Here is a 16,376-nt window from a genome sequence, read left to right on the forward strand (position 1 = left end):
AAYGTCAAGCACAAAACCTGTGGTCCGACCTGGTGTAAGATTGTCCTCTTGAGGAGCTTTGGTACAAAAATACTTGCTCTTGTTTTGGTTTTTTTTCCTTAGTTTTTTTCTTTTTTTTTTCTGTAGTCTGCTTTCCTATGGTTCTGTTTGAAAAGTCTTTTCAAACATTACAACAATGCCTGTCAAACCATGCTTTCGGGAGTAACACACTCTTCCTTACAAATATACAGTGTAAAAGAGGAAAATATTATTACTAGGTATGTTTTTCTTTTTTCTTCTAGGAGAGCAGATGTGTGATAGAGGCTGTGGGAAAGTCTTGGAGGAATCCAAACTTGTGTGAGGGTTTTTTTCAAGCCTGAAACAACAAAGAGAGGTGTTAAAAAAAAAAAAAAGCAGCTTGATGGAGGAAAAAGGGCTGTGGTTAATCTCTCTTCCTTCATGGAAGGAAGCAACATAGGGGAGAGGGAGGCTTGTTTTGGAAAATCCATGACAGGACCACGCTCCAAGGACAGTTGTTTGGCAGGGAAAGGACAAGGTGGGRAATGCCTGCGGGGAGAGACCATAGCATCCCAGGCATGAAGAACCCCACTGATCCCCATCTGTTCCTTCCAGTGGCTGTAGCCCCCAGGGTTTGAACTGGGAAGCTGAGAGTTAAATTTGAATTTTGCACTTAGGAGGAATTCAGTCTCTGTTGATCCAAGGCAGGAAGCAAGGACGGAGATGAGATTACCGGGGGTAATTCAAAGCCGAGAGGCATTCCTTGGCTGTGGAAACTCTCACCCCAGATAACGGCGATAAAGGCAGCAATGGCAGAGCCGTGGTTCTCTGGCAGAGGCAGGAGCAGCCCCAGGGTCGTGTCGACCTCCAGGCCTGTTCCCTGCACGTTCCCTYGGGGAACTTGTGTTGGCTTCCTCACTCCTCTGCCCCCTTCCCAAAGCAGCCRAGCCACGGGGCCGTGTCCTTACCAGCACACTGTGGTCCTGTGGAGAGCACACCAACCCAGTAGCCGCCTTGGAAGACTCCAYTAATACCCACAAGACTGACTGTAGGCCACCATCACACACCTGAGACCTGCGGGAGGACACAGCAGAGGGTGAGGGACGTTGGCACTGGGAACTGAGGTCAGTGTGCTGTGGGGAGAGGTGATTTCACTGTGGCCAAAGTCGGCGCTTGCAGCTCGGTGGTGTTGGGCCAAAGATKGGGCTTGGTGATCTCAKGGGTCTTTTCCAACCTGACTGATTCTGTGATTAGCCCCACCCTGATGGGCTCCAGGGAGCAAATACCAGACAGATGCAGGCAGGAGAGCAAGGCCCTCAGCCAAACCCTCACTGGGATGTGCCCTTCCCATCTGGAGGAGCCTGGAAGGGAAACAGGAGATCCCCTGACCCTCCATCCTCACCACCCAYTGTGGCTCCTGGGCTGGTGGACCTGTTTCAAGGGATTTGCTCATCTCCCCTTCCCAAATGCAGCTCTGCTTACATTTTATCTGSAAACATTGGCTTGTTGCATATTTTGGAAGAACCATTGGTTCCCAAAGCCTTGCTTACTCCCTATTTTTATCTGCTGGGCCCAAAATAGCTGATGAATTCTTTATGGATCCAAGTCTGGGGCTGGCTGCAGCCAGGGCTCGGCCTCCTGCTTTYGTGGCTGAGTGACCTCGTGGCACAAGGCTGCAGATGCCAGGCAATGAACAGAGCAGTGCCATGCGAGCTCTGGATCCACTGGTGTTTCTCCACAGGTGGGTGTGGAAGCAGGAGGCTTCCCAGCAGGGATGGTTCCTAGCTGGGATGGCCTAGGCAGGCTGGGATCACAGGGCAAGCAGTACTCAGTGTTCACCAAGCCTCTCTTCGCTCTTCCATTTGAATCTCCTCTGTTTATTTATCCACAAAAGGCCAAAGTTATTTGCAGAGCGTATCTTGTGAGGCTTTTTCCATCCAAAGAGGTCCCAGATGGAATGGGATCGGTGCCTCCCTCCTGCTGGGTGCTTTTCGTTTTGGCAGCCCCACCACCCTGGGATGTCTGGATAACTTTCCTTAAGGTTTAATGAGGTGATTGTGTTAGGGCTGCCTTCTTTTCCATCACAACCTTACCCCGGCACGGTGCCTTTTCATCCTGCCCCAGGACCTTTGGGAAAGTGTTGGGGTGAATGGTGGCAAAGACATCCCTTTCCGGGGGACAAGGAGGGCAACTGGACTTTGGGTGTCTGCTGTAAGGTGGCCATCTACCCTGAGCTGCTGGAGACTCCAGGAGTCACAGCGGGGGAAGCCCAGGGTACAGGAGGAGGTGGCCCCCAGCCAGCACAGAATGGGAGTGGGACAGTGACACTCACCCGGTATTCAGCAGAACTGACGGGACTTCCAGCCCTGAGAACCAGCCTCGGAGGGAGGGAGCCAGCGCATCTGCAAAGGCAAGGGGAACACGAGGTGAGAGGGGGGTGGCTGCCCACCCTGGTGACATCAGGCTGCTCCCTTTTCCTGCCTTTTCCCAGGCACAGGGCGGAGGGAGGTTGGAACACAAACACTACAGCCACCCCAGCTCCAAGTSCAACAGTAACACTGGGGCTGAGCACAGCCCCTGACATTGCTGCTTCCAGAAGGATGGAGCAGGGACGACAGCACCATGGTCCCACTGAGCAGGASTGAGCTCATCCTTCTCAGCTCCTGCAGAGCCCACTTGAAACAGGGCGGAAAATATCAGATGCCAAAATTTGGCGTGCAAATTCAGTGCTCTGCCAGATGACTCCAAGTGAGGCCCAGTGTCCATCCTGTGGTTCCTGGTCCCACTGCTGTCTGCAGGATCCAGTGAAGCAGCTCCAGTTTGGATGGTCGAGCAGTCTCCAGTGCCCTCCCAGCAAACCCACAGTGCTGGCAGCTGCACAGGAGGAGGGGGAGGTGCCACCTCCACCCTCCCCACCACGCTGATATTTCACATCAGATAACACTGCTTCTGTCTAACATCAGGTCTCGGCCTGGGTTTTCCCCAAGGACCCTCAGAGCTTCCGTATGCCTCCGCTTCCTTGGCTGTGCGCTTCCCCGAGCAGGGCAGGTGCTGCCTGTTAGCAGTTATTTGACAAGGCAAGTACGTAGCTGTAATAATATTTACCACTGCTCTTCCTATGAACAGCAGGGCCCAAAAGGATGGAGTTTCATCCAAAAGCTGTGGATGGTTTGCATGCTGAGCACTTTTCCTYACCCTCCTGCTCAAACCAGCCCTTRGCTGCTCCACCTCCTAGTGATGGTGGCTCTGGATAACCTGGCTCAATCCTGCCAGGCCAAGGCCAAAATCCTTTTGGATGCAGTTTATCCAGCAAATCTGTTTCCAKGCGCTTGTTTCCTCCTGCTCATCACTGAGCTGGAGCCGACAGCAAGGAGTGAAAACCGGGATGAYGTCCAGCACGGGTGCTGAGGAGGCAGCTGCCCTTTCCCCCCCCAAGGCAGGGGTCTTGCCCCAGCTGATGCTGCAAGGCTGGCACCGCAAAGAAATCCTCTTCCTCTGCCATTTCCCCTTCTCCTTTTTCCCCTGCTCCTCTCCCAGGCGGATGGTTAATTTTTAACAGGTACATGCTGCCATCGGGGGCCACCAGCAGTGGCAGAAAGGCAGCACCTCGTCAATAAAAGATGGCTGCTCCATTTGTGCTGCGCTTCCCTCTCCTCCCCGTCAGAGCTGCTTGGCTTCACAGCCCACATCCGGCACGCCTCATCCCAGCAATGCTCCAGGGGCAGCCAGGGCTTCTGGAGCCCTCATGTCACACTGGCAGCYGGATGGGTGCTTCGGTGCCAGGAGCAATGGGGATGGCCCAGACCCTGAGAGCGTCACCATCCTTCCCTCCTCTCTCCCAGCTGCCCCACCACAGGCACCAGCGAAGGTAGGAGGGCACAGAGGTGGTTGGGGAGAGATAGGACCCCTGTCAGTGCTCAGCTCCCTTTGGGAGCCTTCCCTAAATGTCAGGGAGTGGGAGGGAGTGCCTGTTAGCCGGGCAGAGTTAGTGGTGCGGGGAGCACCCAAGGGAAGGGGAGGGTGAGCGGTGATGGTGGATGGGTCAGAATTACCTGGGCGTGCAGCGAAGCGGGATAGGTGAAAGCAGGAGGAGGTAGAGCAGGTGCTAATTCCGCTGGGTACAGAGGGTACGGCCCCCACACTTCAGGGCTACTGGGGTAAAGTGCAGGCACTGTGAGCTCATCTGCAAGAGAAGAAGAGGGAGAGTTAACAGTGATGGCAGGGCTGCAGCCCTCGCTGTGTCCTTCCTTCTCCCCCCGAGGCGGGAGAAGAGCTGCCCCAGAAAAGTGGGAGATGCCACCAAGAGCCGACGCGCAAAGCCAACACAGAATTTGCCCGCTGGGATAACGTGGGGCAAGCGATGCTGTGGGGCTGGGGGCATCATTTCCAAGAGGTTCAGTGATCCTGGGGATCCAGCAGAAGAGAGTGTGCAGCTCATGCCTGTGTGCAACAGCGAGGGGAGGAACCAGCGTCCGTGCGAGAGAAGCTCCTCCAGAAGCAGAAACAGGTACGGAGCACTCACAGCAGCAGTCTCTGCTGAGACCTCATCCTGCTCCCAGGCACTGTGCCAGGCTGGCTGTCACCTGTCCCAGGTCCTCTCCAGCACAGCAGCAGCCTTTGGGAATCCCCAGCACGTGCCACCACGCAGCAAGCASGTACTGCTGCTTCCACTTGGAGCTGGCATTCCCCTTCACCACCCCACTGAGGCATCCCTGCTCCTTCCAGCATCCCAGACCATAGACCTGGCACGCCACATCCACCYGTGATCTCTGCATGACATCACATTCCTGGAATAAAGGGTTTTCCCGAGGATGGCCCCTGGTGCCTGCCACCCCGAACCCTGCTGGCCGTGCAGGGTGTACTCACAGGGCTCCCGGGCGATGAACTGAGGTACTGCRGTGGGGAGAGGGGTGCTGGGGTTCGGGGTGCCCACCAGCTTGTTCTTGGCCATCTTGGTGTTGGCCTTGGCAAACTCCAGCCGCAGCGTCTGCGGGATCTCGGGGTCGAAGCGGATGCCCTGGGGGAAGGAAGGAGGGAAGGAGGCGCGGCGGGTGGGCGAGCACCGCCGCGTGCCGGCCCCGCAGCAAAAATAACTCCCCGTTATTTATGGGTTTTTTCAACTTCCAGCCCTGAAATGAGCTAATTTGCCGGGCCCCGAGGCGGCTCGCATTCCTCCGGCATCTTTAGCATCGGCACCATATTTGGCAGTCGGCATCCCGCAAGGCCGAGCTCTTATCCAGAGGGATTAGCAGAGCCAGAAAAAAAAAAAGTTTTACATTGAAAATGAAGACAAGGAAAAAAACCAACCCCAAACCAAAACGTGGGGAGCACTGGGGAGGAATTTGAGAACCAGCTCCACATGGGTCTGCCAGGGACTATTTCCAGGTAACTTCTTGTTGCRAAAAGAAAGTGAAATTTGTTTTCTCTTTTTGCAGACATAACTGGGATTTTTCCTGCTGAATAAACAGGAGACGCTAGGAATGCTGCCTCTGACTTTTATCTACGGCAAAAATCCTGAGTTTTGAAGCCCTCCTGGATGGCCCTGAGAAAGGTGAGAGGGGTGCAGCCCCCAGGGGATGGGGATGCCATGGAGCTAGCTGGCATGGGAGATGCACATCCCTGGGACAGAGGAATTCAGAGAATATCTGGGGACAGGGAAATGGAAAAATGGAGTGGCTGGGCCAGGCACACTCACGTTCAGCGCGTTCTTCGCTGCCTCCGCCTCGGAGCGGCTGTCAAAGCTGACGAAGCCCACGGGCTGTGGAGGAAGGACAGGAGGCATCAGTCAGGTTGGTGGGGGGCAAAAGGGGGAGCCCCTCACCCCAGGGAATGGTGGGATGTTTGCCCCCCTTGGAGCAGCTCCTACCTGCTTGGAGGTGAGTTTGATGAGAGACCCTTCGTACCCCTGCAAGGAAGGAACAAAGGGTGTTTGTTGGAGATGCCCACGATTAAATAATAACTGAATAAACTGACTGAAATAAACTTTGTGAGGAGAACCTGTAGGCTCCCAGATCCCAGCAAGTTGTTTGGGGCCATGGGACTAAGGCAGGGGTCAGGCCCATGTTTTCAGCCCCACTTTCCCTCCCCARTTTGTTACCTTAAAGGGTCTGAACAGCAGGTAAAGTTCTCGGGGCTTGATGTCCAGAGGCAACCCACTGACAAAGAGTGTCCTCACCTGGAAAAGAAGAAAGGAGGTTCCTGGGGACCTCTCTCATCCCATACTTCCTGCAACCAGAGAAACTAGCTAGCCCAAGGGGAAGGGACCTCCTGGGCAGCCAAAAGCCTTAAGCCACACTTGAGTGATGCTGAATTTTTAGGAGGGGTGTACTCATCCTTCAGGTGGCCCCGGAAGAAGCTGCCAAGGCACCATGGAAAGGTAACAGAGACCTGTCCTCSCCCCTCTAAGTGCTCTCCAGGACAAAGAGCTCGCAGAATCCCTTCCTACCCCAGGCTGGCAAACAARATTTGTCCCGTCATCTCCAGCGGATCCCCAGCAGATCCCAGACTCCACAGACAATGCCTATTGTCTCAATTTAATTGCAGCAGCTCATTAAGGAMGGGGAGAAGTAAACCCCAGCTCTTCCTCCTGGAGGAATGGCCCTGGTTTGGACGGAGCTGGATTGTAAAAGTCACCATTTAAGGGGTTTTTATCCTTTTTGGGTGAATCTAATGTTTGTCATGGTGCAGCATTCTAAAAGCTGGGGTGTTTGGCAGAAATCCTGCTCCCAGCACCCCCAGGGGGAATATGGGACTTCTCAGGGTTGGGCAAACCCTGTGCTGGGATGGTTTTGCTTTCCAACCAGCTCGTAACCAGGAGAGCAGTGTGGGGAACTGGATCTGCTGCCGKTTCATCTCTCCTCATCCCCAAAATCTCATCCAAACATTTTGAGCTGGAGGAGGGAAAACCTCGATGTATTTTATTTAATTTTTTTGGCCAGGCACCCTGCCTRCCCCATTCCCTGGGAAAGAGACATGGGAAACAGCCAGAAACARCCAGCCCAGGCCTATTCTTTTGCTGACATTTCTTCTTTCTCTTGCAGATAAGCTATCTCCCGCATCTCCCAGCCTGAGAGCAGCAAACATTCCTGCTTTGTGGAACAAAACCTCTGGCTGACCTATATCTATTAAATAACAAAAGGTACTCGAGCTGTTTGCACATAGCCTTTGTATCAACACCCCGGTGATGCCCATCCTGGGTACCAACGTTATCATCACCATCATCATCCCTGCGGGTACCAGCATCCAGGCTGGATGAGATCAGGGGASCAAGGATATCCTCACCCCGTCCTGAGCCAGGGCTGCAGGCAGGCACAGCCTGGYAGCCTGTGCCCTCCACTGGGACTGTCCAAGGTGGGTGGATGCCCCCAAAGCAGCTTAGGGGATCCCTGCCAGCTTTCTGCCTGTCTTATGAGACCAGGGGGGGATGGAGCATCCCSAAGTGTTCAGTGCTGCTCCATCCCCCAATAGAGACACTGGGGGGGATTCACCTGGAGGAGCTCTGCTTGTGGCCGTGAAATTCAGCATAAAGAAAGGAAACTTTTCCTTTCCTCAGGGAAGAAATACTCCCTTTCACACAGGTCCACCTGAGCACAGGGAATTGGCTCCCTGGACACATCCACCCTCCCAGCTGCGTTTGCCTCCCRAGGAGGCTGAGCATCCCTGCACAGTGTCCCCTGCCTCCATCGTCCCTGGAGCCATGCCTGGCTTTCTGCCTCCCCTCTCCCTGGGGAGCTTTGAGGAAACACCGAGGCGTCGGTGACAGCTCCAGTGACAGAGAGGGGGTGGGGAGAGCRGGGGAACCCTCTGCCAGTGTGCAGCATCCCTGAAATCCAAACCCCATGTGCCCAAGCTTGCCAGACCATTTATCCCTAAAGCCACATGGGAGAAAGACAGAAGAGATGAAAGATCCCGAGGAACCCTCCAAAATTCAGCCCCACAGAGGAAGGGCTTCTCTAATGACTTGTTTTCTTTGCAAGTTCAAACGCRGGTCGGCCAAGTTTGAATCTGTAAAATTATACAGCGGCAAGAGAGAGAAGGGCTCCAAAGGATCACCCAGCTGGATTCCAGCCCCAAAAGGGTGTTTGGGGCCCGGGGCAGGGGATTGATYCAAGCTCCTGGGTGCTCCCCATCTGCACCCCACAAATGTACCCAGCCCYGGGGATGTTTGAGTAGGTCCCAGGTAAACAGCATCCTTTCGCTGGGTAGAAAGCAGGTGGGACTGGCAGAGTGAGGGAGCATCCTTGGGGATAATCCCAGCAGGCTGGACAGATACCCTTTTGCCAAGGGAAAGATTTTAGGCAGAAATATTACTCCTGCCCTTAAATGGAAGGGGAGCTTTGGCTCGCAGGGAGCTGCTCCAGGTTTTCTTGTCTGAGAYATCCCAGGAATTCAGTCCCCATCCTTTACCAGAAGCACTCTTAGGGCAAAATCCTGCCCTGAAGCAGAAAAAAAAAGCCTTACAGAGAGAAATTGCCAGGGGGCAGGTGTATGCTCTTCCACAGGGAAGAATTATTCCTTCTGGGAAGTGGATCAGGCACACACCAAGGATGTCATGGGACAGAGCCACACCTACAGCTCTCGAGGCAAGGATTAAAGGGCGTCTGAGCATGGGATTCCCCCAGCCCAAACCCCCTAGTTTTTTTGGACAGCCTGAGCTGTTTTGGTTTCGGTTCTGCTCTACGAACAATTTTCAGTTCCTTTTTTCGTGGAGCATTTCTCCATCTCTCCTTCTTCTTAAAACTTGAGATGAAAGCAAAGATTTTTTTTCCAAGTCAGAAGTGTTGATGTTTGCTCCAGGAAGCTGCTGGCCATGGGTGCAGGAGCTCAAACCTTGATTTCCTTCCATGGGGATGACTTTCCACAGTCCTCCTCTGCTGCTGCACCCCACAGCTCCCAGATTTGCCAGGGCTGCTGGATCCCACCCGTGTTGTCCCCCTCCTGGTTTTTGTTGCTCCTGCAGGAAATGTGCATTTCACCTCTGCTACTCTCCTCTCCCTTGGAAACCATCCCACTTCTGGCTCATCTCTCACACCTCTGCATCCCACCATCCCATTCTGTTGTCCCTGAAATTCCACATCCCATCTGGGGCCAGCTGAGGGGATGGAATGGGACCGTGGGGGTTTGCTGGGATGCTCAGGGATAGGGACATGCAAAGGGAGGTGAAGTTCTGTGCCAGGAGGTGACTGTGTTCTCCAGAGCGTGGACCCGGGATGGCACCAGCACGGAGAGGTCAGAGCACCAGCAGTCCTCCTCCTCTTCCTCACACGAAACCAGATTTGTTTCCCCAGGGTAAGGAGGCACCACGGGGGCATTTTCCTGGCTCGGACCTCATCAGATGGCCCGAAGGGATGCCGGGTGAGTCTGCCGGCACAGTCCCACTGCCGGTTCCCTGCCCTGCCCGAACCACCCCCGGTAAACGTTAACAGGCCATGGGGAGGCGGGAGGCGTCCGGGTGATTCATCCACGAGGCATTTAATCGCCTCCTTCAGCCCAGCTCCCGTCCCTCCGKCCGGCCGCCCCTTCCAGCGGGGCTCGCTTTAATTCTCCACCAGCCGATTATCCGCCTGACTGCCCGCCGCCGGGGAGGCACCGGATCGCTGCGGGAGCGGGCGGGCGATGGCACGGGGCTGCCACCGAGCCGCGGAACAGGGCGAGCAGGGCTTCCCCTCCCATTCCCGGCAAAGCGGGGTGCTGCCTCCCCCGCGSCGGGGTGCATTCCCGCCCCGCCGGGATTAGTCCTGGCATAAATAGTCTCTTGGCTAATGGAGCGGCTTCCTCGGCAGGGTTTAGATTCCCGGGCTGTGTGTACGCATGCCTTCAGCCCGCAAAACTCCCCGACATAAACAAGGCTGAGGCCGAGGGATGCCGGCTCCTCGGCCCGGGGGATGCGGGAGGACCGGGATTATCTCCGGCYTGGCCACCCGTAGCCGTTTCCCTGGGGAGCCGCGGTTCTCGCACGYCCGGTGAAGGACGGGAGGAGAGGAACAGCCCTTGGGGAAAAGCGAGTCCAGAGCTGCCGGGGCTGGAACGAGGAAGCGGCAGAGGAAAAGGCAGTGAGCAGCCAAGGGAGCAGATGGGGGATTGCAACAGAGCGGAGGAGCGGCGGGATCAGGCGGGGGTCACACATGTCCCTGTCCCGCCTGGAGCTTGCTCCCAAACCCTCCGCACCCCACGCTTCAGGGAGGAAAGAAAGGAAGCAGGAGCACGGGGGGAAACAACACAGGGGCCGAGGGGCCAAATTTTATCCGCTCGCTGGGCACATTCCCCCAGAAACCATCCCCGGGGTCCCCTTCCCATACCACGGTTCCCCCGAGATGAAGGATCTGGCACGGTACAGGGACGAGGGCCACGAGCCGGGCTCTTCCCAGCCACTCCGCTACCAAATAAGGCCTCCGCCGAGCCTTTTACATGCCGTTCTCGCCCGGCCGAAGTGACGTGACCGCCYTCCCAAATTGTTCTGGCTCCTCCGAGGGGAAGCCCCTGGCCCAGAGCTCCCCTGCACGGGGGGGTTCTTCCCAGGGGACAGACGATGGGAATGAGGAGGCCACCCGGGGTGACAGGAGCAGGCAGGRGGAGCGGGGCTCAAGTGGGGGCTTTTCCCACCTGGCAGCACCCTGAGTGACCTCCCGGGATGGGCGCTGCTTTTCCCTCTTTTCGGAGGGCAAGCCCTGGGAGGGGGAAGGTGGGGCACAGTAGCTGGGCAACCCCCTTCCCCTCCGTTTAAACAAATAGCACCGGCTCCTCTAGCCCGGGCTGGAAAAACTCCTGCAGGGAAAATACCTGCCTGGTTTCGGAGGAGCCCGGCTTGCAGGCACGAGTGACCACCGCCCTCTTCATGTGTGCCCGCCACTGTGGGTGTCCCTGGCACCTCCCAGCCGTCCCCTCGTGGGGCTCCCCGTGTCCAGCATTTCTGGGGGTCCCTRAGGATCAGCAGTGCAAGAGGCGGATGCAGCCGGGAGCAGAGCACGGAACAGGCCATGGAAAAGGCAACAGGCCTCCATGGATGTCTGCCACCGCCGTGCCCAGCCGAGCCACAGCCGCAGCATCATCTCCCAGACACCCCGCAAGGCCACCACTGGAAAAAGTCCCCGTTATTTAGGAAACTTTGGGAAGTTTGAAGCCAGAACCACCTCTGGAATAAGCAAATGAAGGCAGCCAGCAGCGGGCGATGGAGCTGCGGTGATCCCAGCGTCAGCCACCAAGCAGGGATCCCAGCAGGGAGCCAGCAGCGACCTGCYGGAGCAGCCCAGCGGGTGGAGGGTGAAGAGGAAGAATAGATCTCAGATAGGAATCTTCCCGCTCTCACCCTCCCAAAGTCCAAACTCCCATCTCAAGGTCACGGGCAAAACCAGGAACTTTGCGGCTGGAATGAAGAAAACCAGTTCTCACCGTGGCGGGGTGTGGGGTTGGTCTCCCGTGGGGATGGGAGCGTTTCGGTCATCTTTAGGGTGAGACCCACGGGAAAGAGATGCGCGGCCGCTGCATGCACGGTACCCACCGGCACCGGCAGCACCACGCACCGGGACCGGGACCGGGGGGAGCCTGGTTTGCCCCCTCGGACAGATGCGTGTCTCGAGTGGGGTTCCCCGCGCCCGCAGGATCCTTCCGTCGAGGCGGAGGAGCGTTTGCGGGGAGCCAGGGGGGATGCGGGCGGTGAACGGGGGTGYTCCCGAGAGCGGGGATGCGCTCCCGCCGCTCGTCCCTGTCTCCCCCGCAGCAGCCACGGCTATCGGGAGCCGCGGAAACCGACGGGACCCCCTCGGCGCGGAACCCCCATCCCGCGTGGGTGCGTGGGCACCCGYGGAGCGCAGCCCCCGGGGGTCGCGGGTGGGGAGGGAGATGCCGGAGCCCCCCTCCTCCGCCCCAGATCCCCGTGTGTGTGTCCCCGGTACCTCCTCCTCTGGCAGGCCGGTGTCGGCGGGGCCGCTCTCCCGGTCGGCGGGGACGCTGCTCATGGTGCGACCGGCCAGGCTCCTCGTCCCGCCGGCGGCAGCCGCGTCCGGGCGGGCGGCGCTGGAGGCTGGTCCCGGCGGCGGCGGGGGGGACGGGGCGGGGCGGCGCGGCCGGGGAGGGACGGGGCGGGGGCGCGGCGGAACGGCGGGGACGGAGCGGGGCGCGGGGGGATGGAGCAGCGCGGGGTGGGCGCGATGCGGGGCTGGGAACGCGGGACACGGGGCTGAGGGACACGGGACACGGTGCCGGGAGCACAAGATACGAGGCTGGGGACACAGGACACAGCTGGGAATACAGGACAACCCTGGAGACATGGAACACCGTCTAGGACATGGGGCTGGGGACACAGGATACAAGGCTGGGGACACGGGGCACAAGGACGGGGAGATGGGCACTGTCCCGGGGACACGGGACACGGGCTGGGGGTATAGGACAGCGCTGGGCAGATGGGACACAGTCCCGGAGACACGGGACATTGACTGAGGATACAGGATGGAAGGTTGGGGATACAGGACAAGGACACAGTGCTGGGGTCACAGGACAAAAGGCTGGGGACATGGGGCATGGTTCCAGGGTTGTGAATGCGTCAGGGCTGTGGGGCAGAGGAGGGGACACTGCTGGCGACACCGGGTGCAAGGCTGGGGGCAGTGTGGGGGACCAGTGGGGGCTCATCACCCCAACCAGCCCCACCTGGGTGCTCAACCCCTCCCCGTCCGTGCCCAGCCATTGTATTTAGGCTTCCTGCTTAGGCTGGGCTTTTGTTGAGCCCGTGCTGGGCCTGGCATSGAGCACACTTCATTCCAGAGCTCTGTGTCGGGTTTTTTCAGCCCTGCATAACCCCAAGGAACCGCCTGTGGTCCCGCAGGGCCGCACTCGGCCCCGGAGCAGCGTGAYGGAGCCCCTCGGGGTGGAGAGCGGCAGCTGCGGCCAGAGCAGGTGCTGCCTGCGCACAATGCTCGGGGAGCGGAGGTGACGCCGAGGACATCCTGCCGTGGCACAGGGCTCCTTCCCAACGGGCGCTTAAGGTCACYGCTCGCCTTTCTGCGCCTCACCGGCCGAGACAGAGCTGGGGGCAGCTGCCTGCGTGTCCTGCCGGCTGCCCAGGGGACACAGCTTGGCCACCGCCGGCTTTGCAGCCTCCTCGCAGCAGTGATTTACAGGGCAGAACCTCTCCTGCCGGGAGCGAGTTGGAAATGAGCTGCGCCAGGTGGATTTAGGGGAGCGGGAAGTGTCTGGCTACAAGGGCAGCTGACTCCCAGAGGGAATCAGAGCACAGGGACCAATCTAATCACCCAAATCTGCTGGAGCCTCTGGCTTTTGGGGTAGGTTTTCAGCAGGGGGAGAATGTGATGTGTTTTATCTCCCGTTGTTTCCCCCCCAGCACAGACACAAAAGGTTCTGGCTGGACAGCAGGCGGGACAATATTCACAACCCTTATTTGGACTCAGCTTTGGGGAAGAGCTGCAGCGCTGGAACCCAGTTTGGAATCCCAAACCAGAAAAAGGGCAGGTTTGGATTTTTCGTAGCCATCAAACTGGGCGTGGGGAGAAAATCCAATTGGCTCCAGCGGCTATTGCACTGCTTCCTCGCCTTGGAACCCCACGTGCCAAGCCAAAATCCCGTGTCCCCACATTAAATGGGGGTTCTTCTGTGGTGGTTGCTGATGCCCTCTCTTCTCTCCCTCTTTCCTACAGGAATTTCTGCTGCAGCATCGATGTCCATCTGTGCCAGGACAGAAGACTGGATTGTGTCACACAGGGATAGAAGGGGAAGTTGTGGACGATGGGGACTCTGTGGCTGGGAAGCGTGGCGATTCTCGAGGCTTCAGTGGAACAAATGGAGGAGGTTCAGCTCCGTTCTGGGAGGTAAACCGAGCAGGAGCAGCCTTCGGGGGAAGGGGCAGAGGGTGACACCRGGTCCGTGGAGCCTTTCCCATCCCAGGGCCGGCGTGGATGCGGATGCGGGGCCGGGACCCCCGAGGAACGCGGGGCCACATCGCCCTCTGCCGGCGCGACGGGCGAGGAGCGGGGAGGTGGCACCGGGGCTGTCCCCGGGAGTGACGTGTGACACCCGCCCYGACCGCGCTTGTGTGACCCAGGCACTGCACACTGCAGTCAAAGGGCTGCGGTTCCCTTGGACAGAACAGGGGGTGTTTTATTCCCAAAACAAAGCACGAACAACAGAGTTAACRCGTGAGAGACAACAGACACAAAGCAGGTCTGAGATTCCCAGTGTGAGATAAATAAATGACACAAATAAGCAAGAAATCGATTGATGGAATGAGGGATGTGAAGACCGGATGCTTCCTGGAGTGTGCGGTGCTTCCCAGGACCAAACACCGGAACAGGCACTGGAAGCAGGGGGTGAGTGCTCAGCTCTTGACAGGGGTGGACGAGGCCTTCACGGTCTTCTTCAGGTGGTGRTAGTTGGGCAGGATCTTCATCAGGAAATCCAGCTGCAGTGTCTGGGGCTGGAAAGGGAGGCAGGGGAGGTGAGGGAGCAGCCRGAGGGGAGGTGGCAGCGTGTCCCCGTGTCACACACGCACCTGCGGCCGCTCGGTCTGCACGCGCCGCAGGCAGTCGGCCCCGTAGATGACGGTGTTCTCCGGGATCACCTCGTACGTGTTGACGTTGCAGCAGGCGCCGATGATGCAGCCGCTCGTCAGGATCACGTTCCTGCCCACAAACGCTGCCAGGGAGAGGGAGAGAGAGGAATCCCTGTGAGGATTGTCCCCACAGCATTTATAGGAGCGCGATGGTAAGCTGAGAATTACCTTTGGATTCAATGACGTTGTTGTCTCCCACCTTCATCGCTTGGGAATCTAYAGGTCTGTGCTAAGCAAAACTGTAAAATGCTTTGCTTTTTTTTCGACAGGTGAAAAACCCTGATGCCATTTTCAAAGCACCACCCAGCCCTGGGCCACTTGAACCCTGACAGAGCCCACAGATGCTTCCCCCTGGAGGGATCCAGAAGCACAGATGGTTTGTCCCTGCACAGAAAGGATACAGCACCCGACCTCAAAAACATTGTTGGTGCCGATGACCATGGGCTTGGGCTCCACATCTTCACTCTCTGGGGTTATATTCTCTGGATAGCTGCAGGAAGGAAGAACACATTTCCGTGCCTGAGATCATGATGACAGTGTCCTGCGTGGCAGCTGGATTTTGTGACAGGCTGAAGCTATGGATATCCCACCCAACTGAGCTGGATTGTCAGAATTTCCAGACTGCTTCTACTTTGTCAGCTTAAGGAGGATACAAACGGGGCATTTAGCAACCTTGCAGTGTCTGAAGGGGCCCTACAGGGAGGCTGGAGAATACTCTGTCACTCTGCAGTGACAGAACAGTGAGTAATGGGCAAGCATTTAAGGAGGGAAAATTTGGGTTAGTTATATGTAAGAAAAYCTTTACACTGAGGGGCGTGAGACACTGGAACAGGTTGCCCAGGGCAACAGTGGCTGCCCCAGCCCTGGAAGGGCTCAAGGCCAGGATGGACAGGGTCTGGAGCAACCTAGGACAGGGGAAGGTGTCCCTGCCCACGGCAGGAGGGGTGGTATGAGATCAGCTTCAAGGTCCCTTCAAACATTTAACGTTTGATAATTCTGTGATTCTGTGGCTTCTCCCCAAGCCATAGCGCCACACGTGAACACAAAAGCACGACGTTTGGTGATCTTTTCTTCAATAAACTCTACCTCCCCAGTGTTTTTAAGCCCCCCCGGGTGTGGCACGGACCCGTTGATGATGAGCGCCTGCTCCTCGATCAGGTTCCCTTCCCCGATGACGATGGGCCCCGCYTCGGCGATGATGCGGGCCTTGGGATGGATCACGGTCCTGGGCCCTGCGGGGACAGCCCGGCGTCACCCCGCGCCGCTCCCCGCGGGGCCGGGGGTGGGGAACGGGGCCCTTACCGATGGTCACGTCCCCGCGGATCTCRCTCTCCACGCACACCACGGCGCCCGGCGCGATCTTCACGCTGCGGGGAGCGACGGGGCGGTCACGGGGGGTCCGGCCCGGGACCGGGCGGAGAAGCGGGGAGCGGAGGGCGCGTCCCGGGGTGGGTGTGGGAGGAATCGGGCGAGAATGGGGAGGGATCTCGGGGGGATCGGGACTCACCTCTTCTGCGCCTTCTCCGCCATGGCCGCGGCCAGCGGCGCCTGCGCGGGGCGGGGCTCCGGGGCTGCGGGCGGTGCCGGTCCCGGCAGTGCCCCCGCCCGGCCTGACCGCTCCTCCCGGAACCCCCGGAACCCCGGGAAGGGCGGGGCGGGGCCTGCCTGGCACAGGTGAGGAAAGGGGCGAGGAAAGGGGTGTGGCTGAGCCGGGCACCGGGAAACAGAAACCGACTGGTGTTTGGGGTTTCAGAGAGAATCCTGCGTGGTCGTGCTTGACAAACAGACACCGGCTCCCGTGTTTGGGCGGACCAGGCCCACC

General features: G+C 58.1%; 2 protein-coding genes and 1 long non-coding RNA gene across 6 annotated transcripts; 1 reads left to right on the forward strand and 2 right to left on the reverse strand.

Moving 5' to 3' along the window:
• Positions 1-290: 290 nt before the first annotated feature.
• Positions 291-12,030, reverse strand: RBPMS (RNA binding protein, mRNA processing factor). Of its 4 annotated transcripts, XM_057386521.1 has the most exons (8): positions 11,889-12,030; positions 6,095-6,172; positions 5,864-5,902; positions 5,693-5,755; positions 4,864-5,014; positions 2,330-2,399; positions 966-1,071; positions 291-355 (listed from the first exon to the last, which is right to left on the reverse strand). In XM_057386521.1, the coding sequence occupies exons 1-8, from the start codon at positions 11,949-11,951 to the stop codon at positions 350-352; spliced, it is 576 nt and encodes a 191-aa protein (XP_057242504.1). In that variant the 5' UTR covers positions 11,952-12,030; the 3' UTR covers positions 291-349. The 4 variants fall into 4 exon arrangements, with proteins under 4 accessions (XP_057242504.1, XP_057242501.1, XP_057242503.1 ...); XM_057386518.1 differs by lacking the exon at positions 291-355 and having other exon boundaries at positions 777-1,071; XM_057386520.1 differs by lacking the exons at positions 291-355; positions 966-1,071 and adding an exon at positions 4,050-4,180 and having other exon boundaries at positions 2,337-2,399; positions 11,889-12,029.
• On the forward strand, positions 4,176-14,956 carry LOC130585858 (uncharacterized). The gene is made up of 6 exons (XR_008966638.1): positions 4,176-4,887; positions 5,433-7,135; positions 9,285-9,351; positions 12,777-13,458; positions 13,644-14,706; positions 14,824-14,956. It is a non-coding gene; the product is annotated as an uncharacterized LOC130585858 (long non-coding RNA).
• Positions 14,321-16,143, reverse strand: DCTN6 (dynactin subunit 6). The gene is made up of 7 exons (XM_057386522.1): positions 16,062-16,143; positions 15,857-15,921; positions 15,681-15,786; positions 14,956-15,044; positions 14,723-14,770; positions 14,495-14,637; positions 14,321-14,419 (listed from the first exon to the last, which is right to left on the reverse strand). Exons 1-7 carry the CDS (start codon positions 16,082-16,084, stop codon positions 14,321-14,323), a joined length of 573 nt encoding a protein of 190 aa, XP_057242505.1. The 5' UTR covers positions 16,085-16,143.
• Positions 16,144-16,376: the final 233 nt, after the last annotated feature.

The sequence above is a fragment of the Malurus melanocephalus genome, unplaced genomic scaffold (genome assembly GCF_030028575.1).
Source record: "Malurus melanocephalus ecotype Western Australia unplaced genomic scaffold, MMel_1.1 scaffold_980, whole genome shotgun sequence".
NCBI lineage: Eukaryota > Metazoa > Chordata > Aves > Passeriformes > Maluridae > Malurus > Malurus melanocephalus.